Below are 18,972 nucleotides of genomic sequence, written 5' to 3' on the forward strand. Positions count from 1 at the left end.
TTCGTACATGTCCATTCTTTCCCCCAGAGTCCTCGTTCCTGGTGCGATTCGTGCCTTCACTGGTTTTTCCCCCCCCGGAGGAATTCCATCAGCTGCATGCTGATAGCAGCTTCCCGTTTCTGCCTGGCTCCTTCTGATCTGCTCACTTTGGATTCCTGATCGCCCCCTGATCCATCTGCCCTGGACCTCCACTTATCTGCTCACCTGCCTGTCCACCCTCCAACGGTCCCTCGCTCTCTAAGCCTGAAAACAGACAGCATTCAGAGAGTCCTCGCTGCTACTCGCCCACTTGTAGCTGATCTGTGCCTCAGTGGATCTACCCCCCGTCCCCCGATCACCTCATCTCCACCAACAGTAAGATCTGCCTCCTTTCTGTTGCACACTAATCTCCTATCCAGTCAACCTGTCAGTCCCCTCAAATATATCTACCGCCAGCCAGCATTTTCACTGCTGCGTGCAACAACACGCTTCCCTTGCGGTGGTCCACTTCCTACCGGATTTTTACTCTGCATCCGGCTGGCTTGGCTGAGCGGTGTCACGTTGACCGTTGGTTTCAAACCGAGGGGGACATATTGTTTCACTCGCCGGAGGCCATGATCTTCATCCTAATAGCCATCCGCTCTATTGGCGGAAGGATGTGTGTACAATGATTTCTAACAATTTCCTCGTTACTCAGACGGTTTTACCAGCCAGACTCACAAGATGGAGCTGTGCTTCACTTCCGAGGCTGCGACCTCACCACGGGGTAGTGCTGCACCTTCACAGTTTTACCACAAAGTGTCGCTGATGTCATGCATTTTTCCCAAGGTGGAATAGTAACACAATAAATTCAAACGATAATGAATTAAGTTTGAATTTATTTAGCATTTTCTAATTTCCCAATTGAATCAGAAGGTTTTTATTTTATTTTAGTTTGAACACCATAAATTTAGTTTATTGACGTAAAAATTGTGTTAATAAAAATAAACACTTGTCACTCACATAGTGAAACACATATAATACATATATTTATTATAGGAGAGTTGACTATATGAAGACATTATATTATACACTTTTGATGATTATGGCTGACAGATTAAACAAACTAATCAAAAATTAGAATATAAAAAAGTATAGATTGTAGAATTTTCTCAACAAAAGAGGATTTTTTGTCAAAATTCTCTCATTTGTTGTTGCAGATCTCAGAGAAGTGACAAAAAATATTGAAGAGAGATTTACTTATTTTCAGCTAAACTCAGTGATTATGTCAGGTTCAAACACCTATCAAAGACAAAATTAATTAAAGACAAGAGAGATGAATTCTGAATACTCGCGAGGAGAACAGACAGAGATGTGCTTTCAGTTACAATCTCCTACCGCTCTAAAATCACATATGCCTGCTCCTCTCTTTTTATTGCATTTAGGATCCCTATCACATTGGACGCTGCAACTCTCAAAGGGCGGGGAAAACAAATCATCACATAGTTGCAGCGCTAATGACAATCATTATATAGACACATGTTATCTACACACTAGATTCTTCTGTTCCAGGCACGGCGTCGAGCAGAACAAGTTGTAAGGCTTCACGGCGACGGCTTTGTTGCTATCTAACAGGTCAAGGAGAGCAGAGTTTCCGGCCGGGCCGCAAACTCTGCTGGAAGCGGTTGTCACTGCTTTCTCTCAGGAAGGCCTCAGGATGGAATCAAAGTTATTCAGCACAACACTCTTTATACTAAGATTAAAATGAAGTAAAGGCATATAAGTAAGACATTATAAAGATATAACTATAAGACTACATGAACAACAAATAATTGATAATACCAATAATACAATTTACCCAACAGATTATATTTAACATACAGTCAGTGTAAGTATTTTTCTTTTAATATTTATCAAGTAGGAATAACTAACTACACTTTTGAAAAGATATACTACAATTATTTGGAAGAATTGCTAGTGATAAGTTAAGAAAGAGCCAGTTAGAAATAAGTTTTTTTAGTTTAAGATGAAATAGTATTTTTCTTGTTTTATGAAAAGATGTAAACTATTTTTTTTAAGTTTTTTTTTTTTTTTTTTGCATATTTGACAATGGTGAGAAAGAGCAAATCTGAAAAAATTGGCTCCAGCAGTTGATTTAAAGTTCTGTGTTTAAAGTTAGTGTTGGAGCTATTTATTCTTTATTTCTTTATCCATTTGAATCTTGTTAGTTAATTCTTAAATGTATATTTTTTGTATTATTTACAGCATTTATTTGCAGGTTAATCATTGTTGATTCTATTTATCTTTTGTTTTATTATTTTTCTTATTTATTCTTTCAGTCAGATAGGAAGTCATGTGGGTCAGTCCATTTTCTATAAGTATAGGGGCCTGGTAAAGGACCAGCAGGCATTTGGGTTTGGAGCCTATGGTTTTTACCAGAGCAAGAGAGCAGAGCAGGAGAACAAAGGAAAGTTTGAACTCTGTAATTGTTGCTGAAAAGAAAAAATAAATCATCCTGAATAATCAACAAGTTTGGACATTAAACTTCTTTTGCCTGCGTTAGGAAACTGGACCCCAGTGCCTTAAAGTGGTTTGAAGGAACATTTTATTGGATGTTTGGTTTGACAAACAATCGCCACTACAGTTAGTTCATATGAAAATGTAAAGATCAGTGACTGCTATTTATCGTCAGAAATAATACTATGACTGGAATGGCTTTAAATATTAAATAAATCAGTTTATATTTCACAAATGATTTGCAGGTGTTGAAACAGACCAAAAACTATGCAGTTATGTTACATATTTGACATGTGTTGTTTTAGAGTCACTGACCAACTTTTCATGTCTCTGTTTCAGTTTAGAGATGTCAAGACGAAGTGTTCGTTTGCAATCATCTGGATATTACAACCCTGATGGAACACCGAATGTGTGTTATAAAGAGACCAGAGTCAGGTGAGATCAGTCAACAAATACATTCAATGGAAAACGTGGCGAAAGTATTCCTACTCTTGAGTGAAAACTTTTGCAAAATAAACTTTGCATATTTAACTCAAAAGTCTTCTAATCCATGCATCTGTTTACATATTTGTATTTGTTCTACCTTGGCTGAACAGGAAGTGGACATACCGCCGCCGTTATGGCCGCAAACATGGCTGATTTTTATAAACACAAAGTGTTCACTCAAAGGAAGAAACACCGTTTCAGGACGGGACATCAGCTGCTGCAGGAGCAGTAGCAGCAATGGGGACATAATGAAATACAAGCTGAAACATCGTTTTGTCAGTGTCTTATTTCTCGCCTTGATTTATGGTAAATGATTTTCTTCTACAAACATCCAAGCACCAACATTTCTAAGTTTTGTAGAAAGTCTTTTGTCTGGAAGCAGTGTTACTGACCCTGTCACCTTCCCCCTTCTCTTTTAGGATTTGCCAGCATTATTGCTCCTCTGACGATGGAACCTCCGGTTTCTTCACCCCCCACCATAAACACAGTATACTTTTTATTCATAATAACCCATATTTGAATGTCCTCTCTAGTGATATGACCAAACTGCTAACTTCAATTGTGTTTAGGGTTCGGTCCCAGAATGTGAAGATGAAGGAAGACAAAAACAGGAAGTGAAGGATGTGCTGGTTGGCCTTCAGAATAAGATGGACTACCTTCTTCCATCAGCAGATTTATTGTCCAACTTTGCACTGAAATCAAAAGGTAAGTCATTACTATCATAAATCTCACTGAATGTTTTAAGCTTAGATGGTTTTAATTCACTTTTTGTGTGTGTTTGAAAACAAGAGCAAAGGTTTTACAGTAGATGCCATCGGCCGTACATCCTGGCCAAATACAGAGGTGCAGTGGGTTTGGGTTTGCCCCAGAACGGCCATCGATCCACCCAGATATTGTTATTCAGGTATGAACTGAACTGCAATCATAATGTAACACGAATATGAAGCAGAATGGTATTTCTATATGATGTAATAGTTAGAAGACTTTTGTTTGTTATTTTAACATCCCACTCAAACTTTGAACTCTTTTTCTTCAGAGGAGGACTCGCCTACACCCAGGAGAGTGCTGGGGATTTGAAAGTTCTCAGGGACATTTAGTCATCTCCCGGTTCCACAGAGGTGTTATCAGTCACGTCACCTTGGGACACATTCCTAAAATGTTGTCCCCGACTGGTAACACCTGGAGTGCTCCCAAGGAGTTTTCTGTTGATGTAGGTATGCATAAAAGTTACTGACTATCTGAAATACACATTTCAGGTATCTACAATGAAATTATGACTAGTTATAAGTAAATTCAAGATATCTCAATGTTAGTTTTGACTAGTGAAAATTAAACTAGATATCTTAAAAGGAAATAATAATTAGACAAAACTAAATTAAAGATATCTTAAATTGGCATTGTGACTAATCAGAATGACATTACTGATATCTTGAATATGTATTCTGTAAAGTCTAAACGTCCCTGACTTGTGTAGCACTTTGAAAGTTTAATAAAACAAAGAAAAATAGAGAAAATGAAAAAGGATTTTTAAAAATGCATCACTTTCATGTTGAAAATGGATTGACAATAGCAATTTTAGCTTTTCAAAGCTGATTTTAAGTGCATTCAGTTTGTCGGAAATGATTAAACAGGACATTTTTTTGTGGATATCAGAAGCAGTCTTATATTTTATGTTTTGCTATCTCTGCATTTCCAACATTGCCGAGCTCTTTCTACGTTGTGGCATTTACTGACAATTTTGTGCAGGAAACATAAAAGTCTGCAGGCAACTGTTTAGACAGCACAAAGGGGCTTCCACATCATTCTTATTTCAGATATCTAAAATTGTAATTTTGGGCTGCAAAGTGGCGCAGTTGGTAGAACTGTTGCCTTGCAGCAAGAAGGTCCTGGGTTCGATTCCCGGCCCGGGGACTTTCTGCATGGAGTTTGCATATTCTCCCTGTGCATGCGTGGTTTCTCTCTGGGCACTCCGGCTTCCTCCCACAGTCCAAAAACATGACTGTCAGGTTCATTGGTCTCTCTAAATTCTCCCTAGGTGTGAGTGTGTGTGTGAATGGTTGTTTGTCCTGTATGTCTCTGTGTTGTACTGCAACAGACTGGCGACCTGTCCAGGTGAACCCGCCTCTCGCCCGGAATTTAGCTGGAGATGGGAACCAGCAACCCTCCCGACCCCATTAGGGACGAAGAGTGAACAGAAAATGGATGGATGAAAATTGTAATTTTGACTAGTGATAAATACGTTCAAGATATCTTAAATCATAATTACACATATGTGTCCTGTTTAAAGAGAGACCCAGTGACATTATTTGAGATATCTTGAAAGAAATCTTGACTGTCAAAATGTAATTGAAACTATCTTGTATTATTTATTATTCTTACTAGTCAGAATGTAAATGCAGATATCTTAAATTACCATCCGGGATTGTAAAAATGTAGTTTTTTCTAGTCAAAATGCATTTTTAGACATCTAGAATGTAAATACGGAAAGTCAGACAAAACCGAATTTATGTTAAAATGGCTTTCCAAAGAGCAGTCTGCTGTCTACAGGAAGTTCCGCCCACCGGAGGTGACGTCGCAGGTCCCGTGAAGGACTTGTGCATTGCGTCCCAAGAAGTCCCACGTACCGGATGTGACGTCACACGTTGTTAACGGAATCGCTTTTGTTGTCACTAGAAGTCCCGCCGACCGGATGTGACGTCACACATATGCTAACGGATAGCTTTTGTTGTCTCCAGAAGTCCCGCCTACCTGATGGGGGTGACTTAAAACATACATAGAGGTTACCGAGTAGAAGGGTCATGAATTTCAAACTTGTCAAAAATATTCTTATAAACAGATTTCTTGTTGGGGATTTTGGATTCCACGACTGATAACAGGTATGTGTTATATTTCTGGGAGATTATCATTTATGAGGGAAATAACACAGACTTGCTAAAATTCATTTTCAAACCTGATGAAAATTCTTGCATACAAGAAACTATATCTTTTTCATTTTCATTGGAAAGAGATATTGCTGTGTCATGAGCCAATTGTGATCATTTAAATTATCTTCCCTATGGTCTGATTTACTGGTATTGACATTTTTAGATATGACCTAACACGTATCAGTGAAATACGTCTTGAATTCGCTTGTTAAACCATCATTCCCAAGAAATGTATTTTGCTTCATACCACAAATAGCTTCTTTGATTTCTTTTAGGCTAATTTCTTGATCACAAAATGTCTTAAAGGAATGGTCAAACCCATGGGGATCCTCATTTTGGTCCTTAAGAAATAAGGTCAAGCTTGCATTATTTTCTGCTGAAAACTCCTTATTTATTTGGGAGGACAGAGTTTGAATCGTTCTTGGTTGACCCCATCCCTGAAGCCATCTTTGACATTACAGACCATTAGCTCTCTAATGTCTAGATAAAATAAAAATAATAATAGACAGCCATCAGGATCACTGGAGTACTTAAACCCCTCCACCACGTTAAGGTGACGATTCCCCGGAGGGGTCCTCGGCGAACCCCATCAAATTGATCATAAACCAATTTGATGACATCCCCCATCCTGAGCAAGCACATGGCGACAGTGGAGAGGAAACCTCAGTTTGATCTGAGAGAAACCTCCAGCAGAACCAGACTCAGGACGGGCAGCCGTCTGCCTCGACTGGCTGAAGAAAAAGATGATAGAAAAGAGACACAAACACAATGCTGGGACCTGCGGAAACACAAAACACAAAGTTAGCAACAACATTGATACATGATACCTGTGTAAGTGACAAGATACAAAATTAAACAGAAACTCAACTGTGCATGACAAGGATGTAGAGCAGCACTCCGTGGAGGCAAGGAGGCGTAGAGAGAGGGATGGCGAAGCTCCAGAACCACAGCACTGTAACCTGTAGATAGAGAATGGAAAAAACACAAACACAGGACAACAAACAACAAACATAATCCAGGCAATATCCTGGATTGTTGTAAGAGGTACAATGAATGTATCTCTTACAACCATTGTTCTCTAAAGCCCGGAGTGTTTTGGTGGAAAACTAGATCACCTGGAGAAAACATTGAATCCAAAACATTCCAATTATATGAAAATATTAACATTCTATAACGAATGTTCAATTTAGTTGTATCCATCCATCCATCAATCCATTTTCTTTTGCCTATCCGGGTTTGTTCGCAGGGGTAGCAGCCTAAGTAAGGAGGTGCAGACTTCTCTCTCCCCAGCCACTTGGGCTAGCTCATCCAGGGAACCCCAATGTATTCCCAGACCAGCCAAGCAATACAGTCTCTCCAACGTGTCCTGAGTCTTTCTCCGGGACTCCTCCCGGTAAGATATGTTCAGAACAGTTCACTGGGGAGGCTTGTAAGAAGCCTGACCAAATGCCCACACCTCCTCAATTGGCTCCTCTAGACATGGAGAAGTACAGCTCTACTCTGAGTCCCTCCCGGATGACTGACCTTCTTGCCCTAAATATAAGGCACAGCCCAGACAACCTGCGGAGAAAACTCATTTCGGCCGCTTGACCCAAACCTCATGAATACAGCTGAGAGTAGGAACACAGATCAACCAGTAAATCTAGAGCTTTACCTTTTGACTCAGCTCTATCTTCACGATGACAGACCGGTACAGTGCCTTCTTTACAGCAGACACTGCACCAATCTGCCTATCGATCACCTGCTCCAAAATTCCCTCAGTTTTGAACAAAATCCCACAAAATTTAAACTTCTCTGACACTGGTCACCTACAGGTCACTGATCATCATCCTAGCTGCCTCACATTCGGCTGCAAACTGCTTCAGCGAAAGCTGTAGGTCACGTCCTGATGAAGACAATAGGACCACATCATCTGCAGAAAACAGAGACACAATCCTATGGCCACCAAAAGGGACACCCTCAACTCCACAGAAGGACCAGGGGATTCTGTCCATAAAGGTTATAAACAGAATCAGGTCAACCTTTGTGGAGGCCAGCTCTCACCAGAAGCAAGCCCGACTTACTGCCGGCAATGAAGACCACGCTCAGACAGCGATCATACAGTGATCTAACAGGTGACCGATCCTCCTCCTGGTTACTTCATACTCTGCTGCGAACTGCTCCAGTGAAGGCCGTAGGTCATCCTGATGAAGACAATAGGACCACATCATCTGCGAAAAGCAGAGACACAATCCTAAGGCCACCAAAACAGACACTCTCAACTCCACAGAAGGACCAGGGGATTCTGTCCATAAATTTATAAACAGAATCAGGTCAACCTTTGCGGAGGCCAGCTCTCACCAGAAGCAAGCCCGACTTACTGCCGGCATTGCAGACCAAGCTCAGACACCCACTGGGAGGGCCTAGCGTACCTCCCACAGGGTTCCCAGTGGGACACAGTCGGCCGCCTCTTCCAAGTCCACAAAGCAGATGTAGACTGGCTGAGTGAACTTCCATGCACCCTCCAAGAGCCTGCTGTGGGTGTAGAGCTGGTCCAGTATTCCATGACCAGGATGAGGATCTCAATCCGAAGTTCCCTCCTCCTGAGATGCCAGAATCGTCTTGAAGCCATAGGGAAGTTGTTCTCCATGAAATCTTCAAACTCCTCCATGCCAGAGTTTCTGTCCCAGCGACCACCTGAGCCGCATGCCTACATAACTACAATTCAGTTGTAGTTACAATAAAATGCAGGCACAAGTAGTCCAGATAGGCAAAATATGCATAAATGAAATGGATGTTTACACGTTTGAAATTTGAAAGCTCTGTTTTGTACACTAATGTTTTAATCAGCTCCTAATTTTTACCCATTAACAAATGTTTGTTTGTTAATGGCTTGTTTTCTACCCAGAAAGTTGTTTGTGGGTAGAAACAAACAAATAATCAAGAAATTAGCCTAAAAGAAATCAAAGAAGCTTTAGAAAAACTTAAAGTCAGAAATCTTACCTGAGTCCATACTTACCTTAAATCCATTCTGATTAAGCGATCTCTCCATGGATTCGGACGTTGTAGAGGCAGGTGTACTCTGGATGGCCCCAGTTGTTGTTAATCTGAAGCTTTATGGAGCTAAAGGCCACTTTTTCGTGGCTCTGCAATGATAAAATGATGTATTAGTTTAATATAATACAGTAGAACTTAAAGGGAGTTTATTAGAGGCAAAATATTTTGAGATTGCAAACCCTTGCAAGAGCACCACCAACATTGCTTCAATGTTTTCCCATTTTGTCATACAACCACAAATGTTCATGTTTTAATTTGTATTTTATGTAATAGACCAACACAAAGAAGCACATAATTGTGAAGTGGAAGGTGATGAGGGTGGTTGGTCTTCATTAGTAGACGGAAATAGCTATGAATACAGATCGGTCCTGAAGAAAACCTGCAGAAGACTTAAAGTGAAACTCACCCCCAAATCAATTTTATTTTGCTGACAAACTGTCTAAATATGTTATTTGGCATTCTATCTAAATACATAAAATGTTCTGTGCAAAAGGACATCTTTGTGCAAATCTTTCGGCTAGGTATTAATTTTACTAAAATCATCTCACTACTGGTGCCATGGTCATTGGTCAATCGGTTCTTAGGGTATTAAATTTTTCTGTTGGTTGCAGCAGTTGGTCTTGGTACAATTTTCTCATTAAGGTAACCAAAACACAGCGCCCCCTAAAACCGGTGGCACTCAGGAACTGTTGCGAGCGTTGCCATGGCGATTGGTAAACATTGATCGATAGCATTATTCAGTTTTTTAAATGTGTGATTTGTTTGCAATGTGGACACAGAATGGGATGGGTCTCCTCTGCTGAGTGTTGGTGAGGGTTTGGTGTTGAGGATGACTGTGTGTGACCAGCTGAGGAAGCGGGAGAATCTGATGGCAGCTAATGGCGTTAGCCGTTAGCCGCTAATGGCTTTAGCCATTAGACTAATGCTAATTAGCATTAGCCATTAGCTGATAATGCTAATTAGCATTAGCCATAAGCGGCTAATGCCATCCAAGCAGACAAGCTGCATCAAAGCAGAGTTATCGCCATTAAAGTCTCCAACAACAGACAAAAACACTCTCTAGATTTACCACTAATTGTTTTGAGCTTTTTTTTTCTTCATGTATAATTTTCTTTTGTGTTCACAAATATGAGCTTCTTTCTGTTAACACGTTTTTCCGATCAAGTCCCAATAGAATTCGATGATGTTTATAGTTTTAACATGAAAACACTGAAAGGTTCAATGGCTATAAATATGTTGTAAAGCACTTAAGGAAAGTAGCTTAAAAAAGCAACTGGATAAACATACCGGTAGCTCAAAGGTCTGAAGAGGATCTCCATCCTCCTCATAGATAAAGGTTCCCAGGTGAGTCCATTCCTGTTCAGGCTCCCTCATTCCCTGCAAAATAAAATTAGACAAATATTCTTAGAAATATGTCTGACAGTTAGACTGTGTGTTTCTGTTTAATATTCAGATACTTGTGGCTTACATAAACAGAAAACTCCTTGGGAGCACTCCAGATGTTACCAGTCGGGGACAACATTTTAGGAATGTGTCCCAAGGTGACTTGACTGATTACGACTCTGTGGGACAGGGCGATGACTGTCCCTGGGAACCTTCAAATCCCCAGCACTCTCCTGGGTGTAGGCGAGTCCTCCCCTGAAGAAAAAGAGTTCAAAGTTTGTTAAAATAATAAATAGAAGTCTTCTAAATATTACATCATATAGAAATACCATTTTGCTTCATATTCATGTTACATTATGATTGCAGTTCAGTTCATACCTGAATAACAATATCTGGGTGGATCGATGGCCGTTCTGGGGCAAACCGAAACCCACTGCATCTCTGTATTTGGCCAGGATGTACGGCCGATGGCATCCATTGTAAAACCTTTGCGCCTGTTTTCAAACACACACAGAAAGTGAATTAAAACCATCTAAGCTTAAAACATTCAGTCAGATTTATGATAGTAATGACTTACCTTGTGATTTCAGCGCAAAGTTGGGTAATAAATCTGCAGATGGAAGAAGGTAGTCCATCTTATTCTGCAGGTCAACCAGAATATCCTTCACTTCCTGTTTCAGTCTTCCCTCATCTTCAGATCCTGGGACCGAAAACTAAACACAATTGCAGTTAGATGTTTGGTCATATCAGTAAAGAGGACATTAATATATGGGTGTTGATTAACAGAAAGCTTACTGTGTTTATGGTAGGACGTGAAGAAACCAGAGGCTCCATCATCAAAGGAGCAAGAATGCTGGTAAATCCTGACAAATGAGGAGAAATGAGATTAGTGACACTGCTTTCACACTAAAAACTTTCTACAAAACTTAGAAATATTGGTGCTTGGCTGTTTGTAGAAGAAAGTCATTTACCGTAAAACAGGGCGAGAAATATGACGCTGAGAAAACAATGTTTCAGCGTGTGCATCAATAGGTCCCTATTGATGCTGCTGCAGTTGATGTTTTTTCCTGAAGAGGTCTCTTCTTTTGATATGTGGTAATACCGACGGTATGTCCACTTCCTGTTCAGCCAAGGTAGAAAAAATACAATTATGTAAACAGATAAATAGATCCTAAGATTATTGGGTTAAATATGCAAAGACATTTTTGCAAAAGTATTTATTTCCCTTGAACTTTTTCACATCTTGTTTTTAATTACCCAGGAAGTCACCATTGAGAATAAGAATCTATTATTCAAGGGAGATGTGGGTCATTATTCAACGTTATCACATTACGAACACAAACTTTGCAAAATTTTTTGAACAGCCATTTGGCATAAGTTAGTTTGACTTTATATTCTTACTAAGGTCCTTCAGGTCCTTTTACCTGTAATTTACTGCTGTAAAGAGCATATAAAAAAATACTCCCTCCCCCTGTATGCTTTATCATTTTACAACTTTTTCATCAAAATATAAACTAACCTATATAAAAATAATGGCAACAAACAAAAAATATTTTACCTAAAATAAGTGGCTGCTTTGGAGCCACGAGATGGGAGTTAAAGCTCCGTCTCACAGGGGATTCCCCCAGACGTTCCCAGCAGACCCTCACAACACGTTTGGGCCTGCCAGGTCTGACCGGCATCCTCGCCCACCAGCGGAGCCAACTCACCACTAGGTAGTGGTCAGTGGACAGCTCCGCACCTCTCTTCACCCGAGTGTCCAAGACATACGGCCGCAAATCCGATGAAACGATGACAAAATCGATCATCGAACTGCGGCCTAGGGTGTCCTGGTGCCAAGTGCACATATGGACACCCTTATGTTTGAACATGGTGTTCGTTATGGACAATCCATGACGAGCACAGAAGTCCAACAACAGAAGACCACTTGAGTTCAGATCAGGTGGGCCGTTCCTCTCAACCACATCCCTCCAAGCCTCACTGTCATTCCCCACGTGAGCATTGAAGTCCCCAAGCAGAACAAGGGAGTCCCCAGGTCGTACCATGTCTCTCCAGACATGAAAAAAATTTTTTCCCATGTCTTGAATTTAATATTTCTTTTGATTTGGATTACCTGATCCTGGTCTCTTTATAGGAGATCGTTGGTTTTCCGTCCGCTCCATAATATCCATTTAACATGAGTCGAACACTTCTTCTCACGATTTCTAATCCAAAACAGAGGCATGGAAAGTTGGTCAGTGACTTTGTCACAAAGCATATCAATACAAGACAAAATCGCATAACTTTTTATCAGTTTCAGTGTCTTAAAACCATTCATGAAATTTAAAACTGTCATTTATTTTAACTTTATTCCCATGCAAGTCAAACCATTATTTCTGAAAATTATCAGTCATTGATCTTCAAATAAAATAACTTTAAACAGCTTTTAAATTTTTCCAGATTTGATTCTTGTCACCATTATAAAACGTGCAAAGAAAAAAAAAATTATATACATATATATTTCCTATCTTTGCATACGACTGAAAACAAACTGTTCCGTCTTAAATTTAAATTGAACTTTAAACAACTTTTAAATCTACAGTTAGGGAAAAATTTTCAAGATTTGAACCATCTAACTCTGTTTTTTAATTTAAAATTATACAAACTTATTTCTCATTTATTTAATGTTTAGAGCCAAACCAGTCAGATTTCTTTCTTCTCATCATTATAAAACATGCAAAAAAACTAAAAAACAACAGTCCTGATATTTTCAATCTTTACATAAAACAAGAAGCAAAACTATTTCATCTTAAACTGAAAAAACTTTTTTCTCACCAACAATCTTCATTAACAAATCACAAATAATTCTGTCAAACCAATTTTTATATCCTTCCAAAATTGTGATCTAGTTATTCTTGATAAATATTCAAAGAAAAACTTACGTTTCATCCTTGTATTTTTACTGTATTTCAGTTGAAATGAAGTAAAACTCTCTTGAACTCTTGAACGTCTCTCTTCTCCGAAGTCCGCAAGCACAAATGACAAAATTCAGTAAAACATTTCTCCTTTAATGACAAAATTCCAAGACGCTTGGGATGTAAGTTTCAAACATTCACAAGTTCCATGGGTGTGATGTCAGCTTCAGCAAACACAATGGAATTTCAGTGTTGATTTAACATAATGCAGCTTTAAATACATAAAATGACTAAAATCCTGTTTAGTTAATAAGTTTATTAATTTGTATGTGCAAACATATGTGGCAACTAGTAAATATTTAAATTACAGTAGTACTTTATATTTAGTGCAGTTCAAGTAGTACCCTGAACTTCTAATTATTAAAACGTAGGTCCAAAGATACTGTAACAGTTAATTTGTACTTCAACAATGGGCCTCTAAATAAAAACTACTGAACATGATAAGTATAACACAATAAAGACCTGTTATTAAAATGTACTTCAAAGTGAACAAGCATACTGCAAAAGTTCCAGAAAACTGTTGCAGCAACTGTTTGCTGCAAAAGCAAACCCCAACCAATCAGGCTCACTTCTATCTAATGACTTAAGCGAGAATGAGCTACCGGTAATAGTAATTAATAGCTAATTTCGTTGTCAGTTAATTGAACGGATGGACGGACGGAAGGACGTAACATCCCACATTGCAAATCTCGGGCAACAATACAAGAAATGTTTCCTAAAGAGAAAAGGATTCACGATTTCAAAAGTAAATAAAAACTGTCTGCTCAGTCCAGTGAAGGAGAAAAAACCAAGTGGAGGAAAAACATTGTCATCCCTTCTGTGGCTGGAGAATATTTTCCTTGTGCAATATTCCTATACTTTTAAACCCAACGCTCAAACTAAAACTGGTTCATACCAAGAATAAAACACCCAAACACAGGCTCAGTGGTATTTGTAGTAAAGTTCAGCCAGAAACGTTTAAACGTGGACACTGTAGAACATAAACAGTAGCTACACCAATGGATGGTGGAACACAAAAGAGCAAGCTCATTGAGTTTGATCCATTCAATATTAAATCAAAAGGTTTATCGTGTTCATCTATGGTGATTTTAAAAATCATAATGTTACAGCAGTATACCTAACGCAATCCAGACTTCGCAAAAGTCCTATGTAGTTGCATTTTGTTCAAGCTGCTTTATATAACTTTAATTAAATAAAAATATATGTTCTTTCCCTATTTGTTAAAGCTGTCACCATGTCATGACGGTTGCTATGAGACAGATAATCTGCGAAAAGATAAATCTCCTCAATCTCTTCCCTGAACTGCTATGGCTGGCTAAAATAATGCGCCGTTCTGACCAAAAACAATCAATCAGAACTATGAGGAGGGTCTTAGTGTTGTGAATCAACATCATTCACTCACTGCTATATGCCCTCTCCTAAATGTCTCCATATTCGTAACTGACTTCATGGACAATAATGGTGTTTTGTTAAATCAGAGATTTTACCAACAAATTTAATCTGAAATGTACTTGTAATGGATATCTATAAGTATGCAAAGCTATTCCTGTTTTGGATAAGGTCATCTTATCCTAAAGACCTTAAGATATTCAAATGTTACTTCATCTTTACCCAAATTGAAAATTGGTGAATATAATGTGAAGGTGAAAATCCCTTAATCATCTCTTTTTTTTCCTTGTCCCTTTTCTTTTAAACTAAGAAGAGACATAAACAATTGGTTATTCCTTAAAATTGAAGACATCCCAAAGATAACCATCACCCACAAATTATACTATCTTGAAGACCTTGATAGTCAAATATCTGATGTGGTAAATATTTTTATAATTTGCCTTAATGTTACATGTCTGTCAGTAAAAATTCGAAGGAATTTTCCGTTATTATTTTAACGGACATTTCTACTGTATTTTCAATTTCACGCATTGCATCATGGGAACAAGAACCTTTACGAAGCGCGAAATCTAGTTGTCCAGACATTCAAAGGTCTATCTGCTCCGACTCTGTAATGTACATCGTCGACTTGGCTTGGATTTAGAAGTTGGAGTAATCACTTTTGGCACCTCTTGGGTAACGTAAAATAAACCAATAAACCATTTTTAAAAAATAAATATCGTTTATAGCAGTATTAATAGTTAATAGTTAGTTAACGACTTTTTGAAAACTGGCGTCCACCTACTATATTTTTGTAAACTACGGTATTATTTTGATGTAGTATTCGTTTTACTAAAAAACGTCTTTACTTATGATTTGTAAGTGCTGTGCTTGCTTGTGAAATATAAAGGTAAGACGATGTTATTTGCTAGATAACGGTGACCGCTTTCCTTTTTTTTTCCCCCCACTCCAAGTGCAGCGCCCATTTATGCGTTTATCTCGAGGAACTTGCTAGCTGGATTTATTCCACCATCTAAATAAGACTAAATCTCACGTAGCTTCCAAAAATATTTGTATGTATAAAAGTCATCAGCGGCTGTGAGTTTACTTGATCTGGCTTTCGGCAGTATAATATGTGATGCGTCTTTTTTTTTTAAATCTAATTGCTGATGAAGGGCACATTAAAGTTAGCAGTTCATGACGTCACGCTGCTAGTTTCAATTGTGCTGATTCGTGAATGTCAGGCTGTAATTTTCTAAATTGTTAAACACGGTTTGATGTCCCGGATGTTAGATGCAGGTGGTTTTTTTTAAACTTCGACAGGCTAGTTTTCATATCCAGACTCCAGCTCTGCTCTCCTCGTTCTGTTTGTTTTTTGCTTGAACCAGGGCTGCATCTTTTTCAGCCAGTGGTAAATATGTGGTGAGGTCAGACAGAATTGTGCACAGAAATATGGTGATTTATAAACTGTTACAGTAGATAAGAAGCTTCTTTGTCATTTATAAACTGATGACAAACAGATATAGGGACAATTAAATTACATTTTTGTGAACTAAAACAAGCGAATGAACATTAATGAGACCCAAAAACTGACATGTATAAAGCATTATGTTTGGCACTTAATTTGACGTTTTCACAGATATGCCTTTTTGCATCCTCATGCTTTTTTGTTACCTGTAGCCCAGTTTATAAACTGTCATAATTTACTGCAACAAAGCCGAGTTGTCATTATGTATGTGTGTAATATTTGCAAATTTACATGCATCTCATCGTCTAAATATTTGAAGCACTGCAGATGTCACAGACATGTCAATGTTTTTCTCCTGTGGCCATAAAAAATGTGGAAGAAGGTTTTCCTCATGCTGTTGCTTTGCTGTTCACATGTCAAGAACACATTTAGACATAAAGACCAGACAAACCCAAAATCAAAGTATATCTGTACAGTTAAAATGCTCATTCAATTTTTGTACTACAGAATATGCAGATGTCAAATGGCTCATTTCTCACATAAGTGGTCACATACAAGAAGGTTTAGCAATAACTTGCCCTTTTATTGGATGTTCAGAAATGTTTAATGTGAAACCATCCTTTTCGTCTCATACCTCCAGGTATGATAGGGGATGGAACAGTTGCAGAACACTCAAGCTCAGGTGAGGCATCAATATATATATATATATATACATATATATATACACACACATATATACATATACATGCAAAAGATCTAAAATAAATATTTATTTATTTTATGTTCAATTCCCGGCGTGGTGACCTTTATTGTATGTCTTACCATTTCTTACTTTCCTGTCAGTTCACTATCAAATAAAGGCCACTAATGTCAATAAAACCAGCAGCAGCAGCAACAATGGGGACCAGAACAAACAAAGACCGAGAGTAAAATTCCAGACACTACAGCTGTCAAAAGAAAGGGGTGGTTGGGCTCTACCACATCTAGAGGACTATTATAGAGTGGCGCAGATGAGAGTGTTAGTTGGTTGGTGTGACCCGACATGTGAGGCTAAATGGAAAGAGATAGACCTGTCTTACAGTGATACACCTCTACAATACATCGGAGATCCATGTCTTATTAACAAACATATAGATTCTGACCTACTACCCTTATGGATAAAAGTACCATTGGACATATGGCATAAAATATTAAAGCAAGTAAAGACTGAAAGAAGTGCTCAAATTTTAAGATGGCCTGCTTATGATAGAGATTTAAACAGTGGTCACTAAAAGGTATAACAAGTTACTGGAAGATTACAAAGAATAATGAATTAAAAAGTTTTAAACAACTTCAAGATAACTATAACCTGGAAAAATGTGACTTTTTTAGATACCTCCAGCTAAGACACCATTACAATAAAAGTATTAAATTTTTGGAGGACGAAACAGGTATACTTAAAACCTTATTAGATCCGAGCAACGGAAGACCTCCCAAAAAAACAATATCCAAACTATACTCATGTCTACAAATGGAGAGGAAATGTAATACAACATATATTAAGGTTAAATGGGAAAAAGAAGCCAAAATAACAATAACTGATGAGGTTTGGTTAAATATATGCAATTCTGTGATTCACACGTCAAGCTCTGGCCTGTGGAAGGAATTTTCCTGGAAATGCATGGTGCGTTTTTTCAACCTGAGGATCCATCTACCACAGCCACTTCCCCAGCTAGGGCAAGAAAGAGGAAGAGATGTCAGTTCTGCCCTCAAAATAAGGACCGTAAAACACATACTGTGTGCTGCAGGTGTAAGAAATATATCTGCAAAGGCTGTGCACTTGTTACAAATAATTAATTTTATCATTACAAAGCCACGAAAAAGTGGCCTTTAGCTCCATAAAGCCACAGATAAACAGCAACCGGGGCCATTCACAGTACACCTGCCTTTGTATTACTGCCCCACATGTGCTAATTAGTTGAATGGGTTATGTTATTTTTCATATTTTTGTATTGTACATTCTCTTAAATTGTTCACTGGAGAAAAGTAAAGGAAAATGAGTCATTGAGATGAATAAAAATGCATTCGAAACTCCTTTCTGCACATTTTTTTCTTTTCTTAAGCTATAGGAATTCAAGTGGAGAGGGAAAACTCAAGTATTCACACATTTTGTGGTGAATTACAATATACAAGGTGAAATTTGGTGTTTAAAATTCAATTAAGCTGCTTACATTGGGGGTTTAGTTAAGACGGACCCGGAGGACAAAGGGTGTTTACAGAAAATTAGGAAAACAGGAGGGTTAATGAGGATGGATTTAAGGTAAGTATGGACTGAGTTAAGTTTTCTGACTTAAATTATTACAATTATTTTGGAAAATTTTTATTTTGAAAAATTTTTGCCAATTAAATTAATTGACAGACAAGTTAAGGTAAGTTTTCTGACTTAATTACATTTAATAAACACCGGAGTGCCACAAGGCTGTGTGATGAGTTCTTTCCTGTACTCCCTCTTCACCTATGACTGCAGACCTGTCCACGTGTCTAACGGCATCAGAAAGTTTGCAGATGACACCATGGTGATCTGCCCCAGTGGAGATAACAAAGAGGCCGCTTACATGGAGGAGGTAGACCATCTGGCTGAGTGGTGCGACAAAAACAACATGCAGCTGAACACCGAGAAGACCAAGGAGCTTATCGTGGACTTCAGGAGGAACGCTGCCCTACATCCTCCGATCCACATTAAGGGGACAGTGGTGGAGCGTGTGGACACCTTTAAGTTCCTGGGAGTCCACATCTCCGAGGACCTGACTTGGACGACCAGCTGCTCCAAATTCATTAAGAAGGCGCATCAGCGCGTCTTCTTCATGAGGACCCTGAGGAAGAACCACCTGTCCTCAGA

General features: G+C 38.6%; 1 protein-coding gene across 1 annotated transcript; it reads right to left on the reverse strand.

Annotated features, from left to right (window-relative positions):
- Window positions 1–8,899: 8,899 nt before the first annotated feature.
- LOC122829279 (SUN domain-containing protein 3-like) lies at window positions 8,900–10,461 on the reverse strand. The gene is made up of 3 exons (XM_044113713.1): window positions 10,390–10,461; window positions 10,209–10,298; window positions 8,900–9,010 (listed from the first exon to the last, which is right to left on the reverse strand). The coding sequence occupies exons 1-3, from the start codon at window positions 10,441–10,443 to the stop codon at window positions 8,900–8,902; spliced, it is 255 nt and encodes an 84-aa protein (XP_043969648.1). The 5' UTR covers window positions 10,444–10,461.
- Between the last annotated feature and the right edge of the window lie 8,511 nt (window positions 10,462–18,972).

The sequence above is a fragment of the Gambusia affinis genome, linkage group LG04, assembly GCF_019740435.1.
Source record: "Gambusia affinis linkage group LG04, SWU_Gaff_1.0, whole genome shotgun sequence".
Lineage (NCBI taxonomy): Eukaryota > Metazoa > Chordata > Actinopteri > Cyprinodontiformes > Poeciliidae > Gambusia > Gambusia affinis.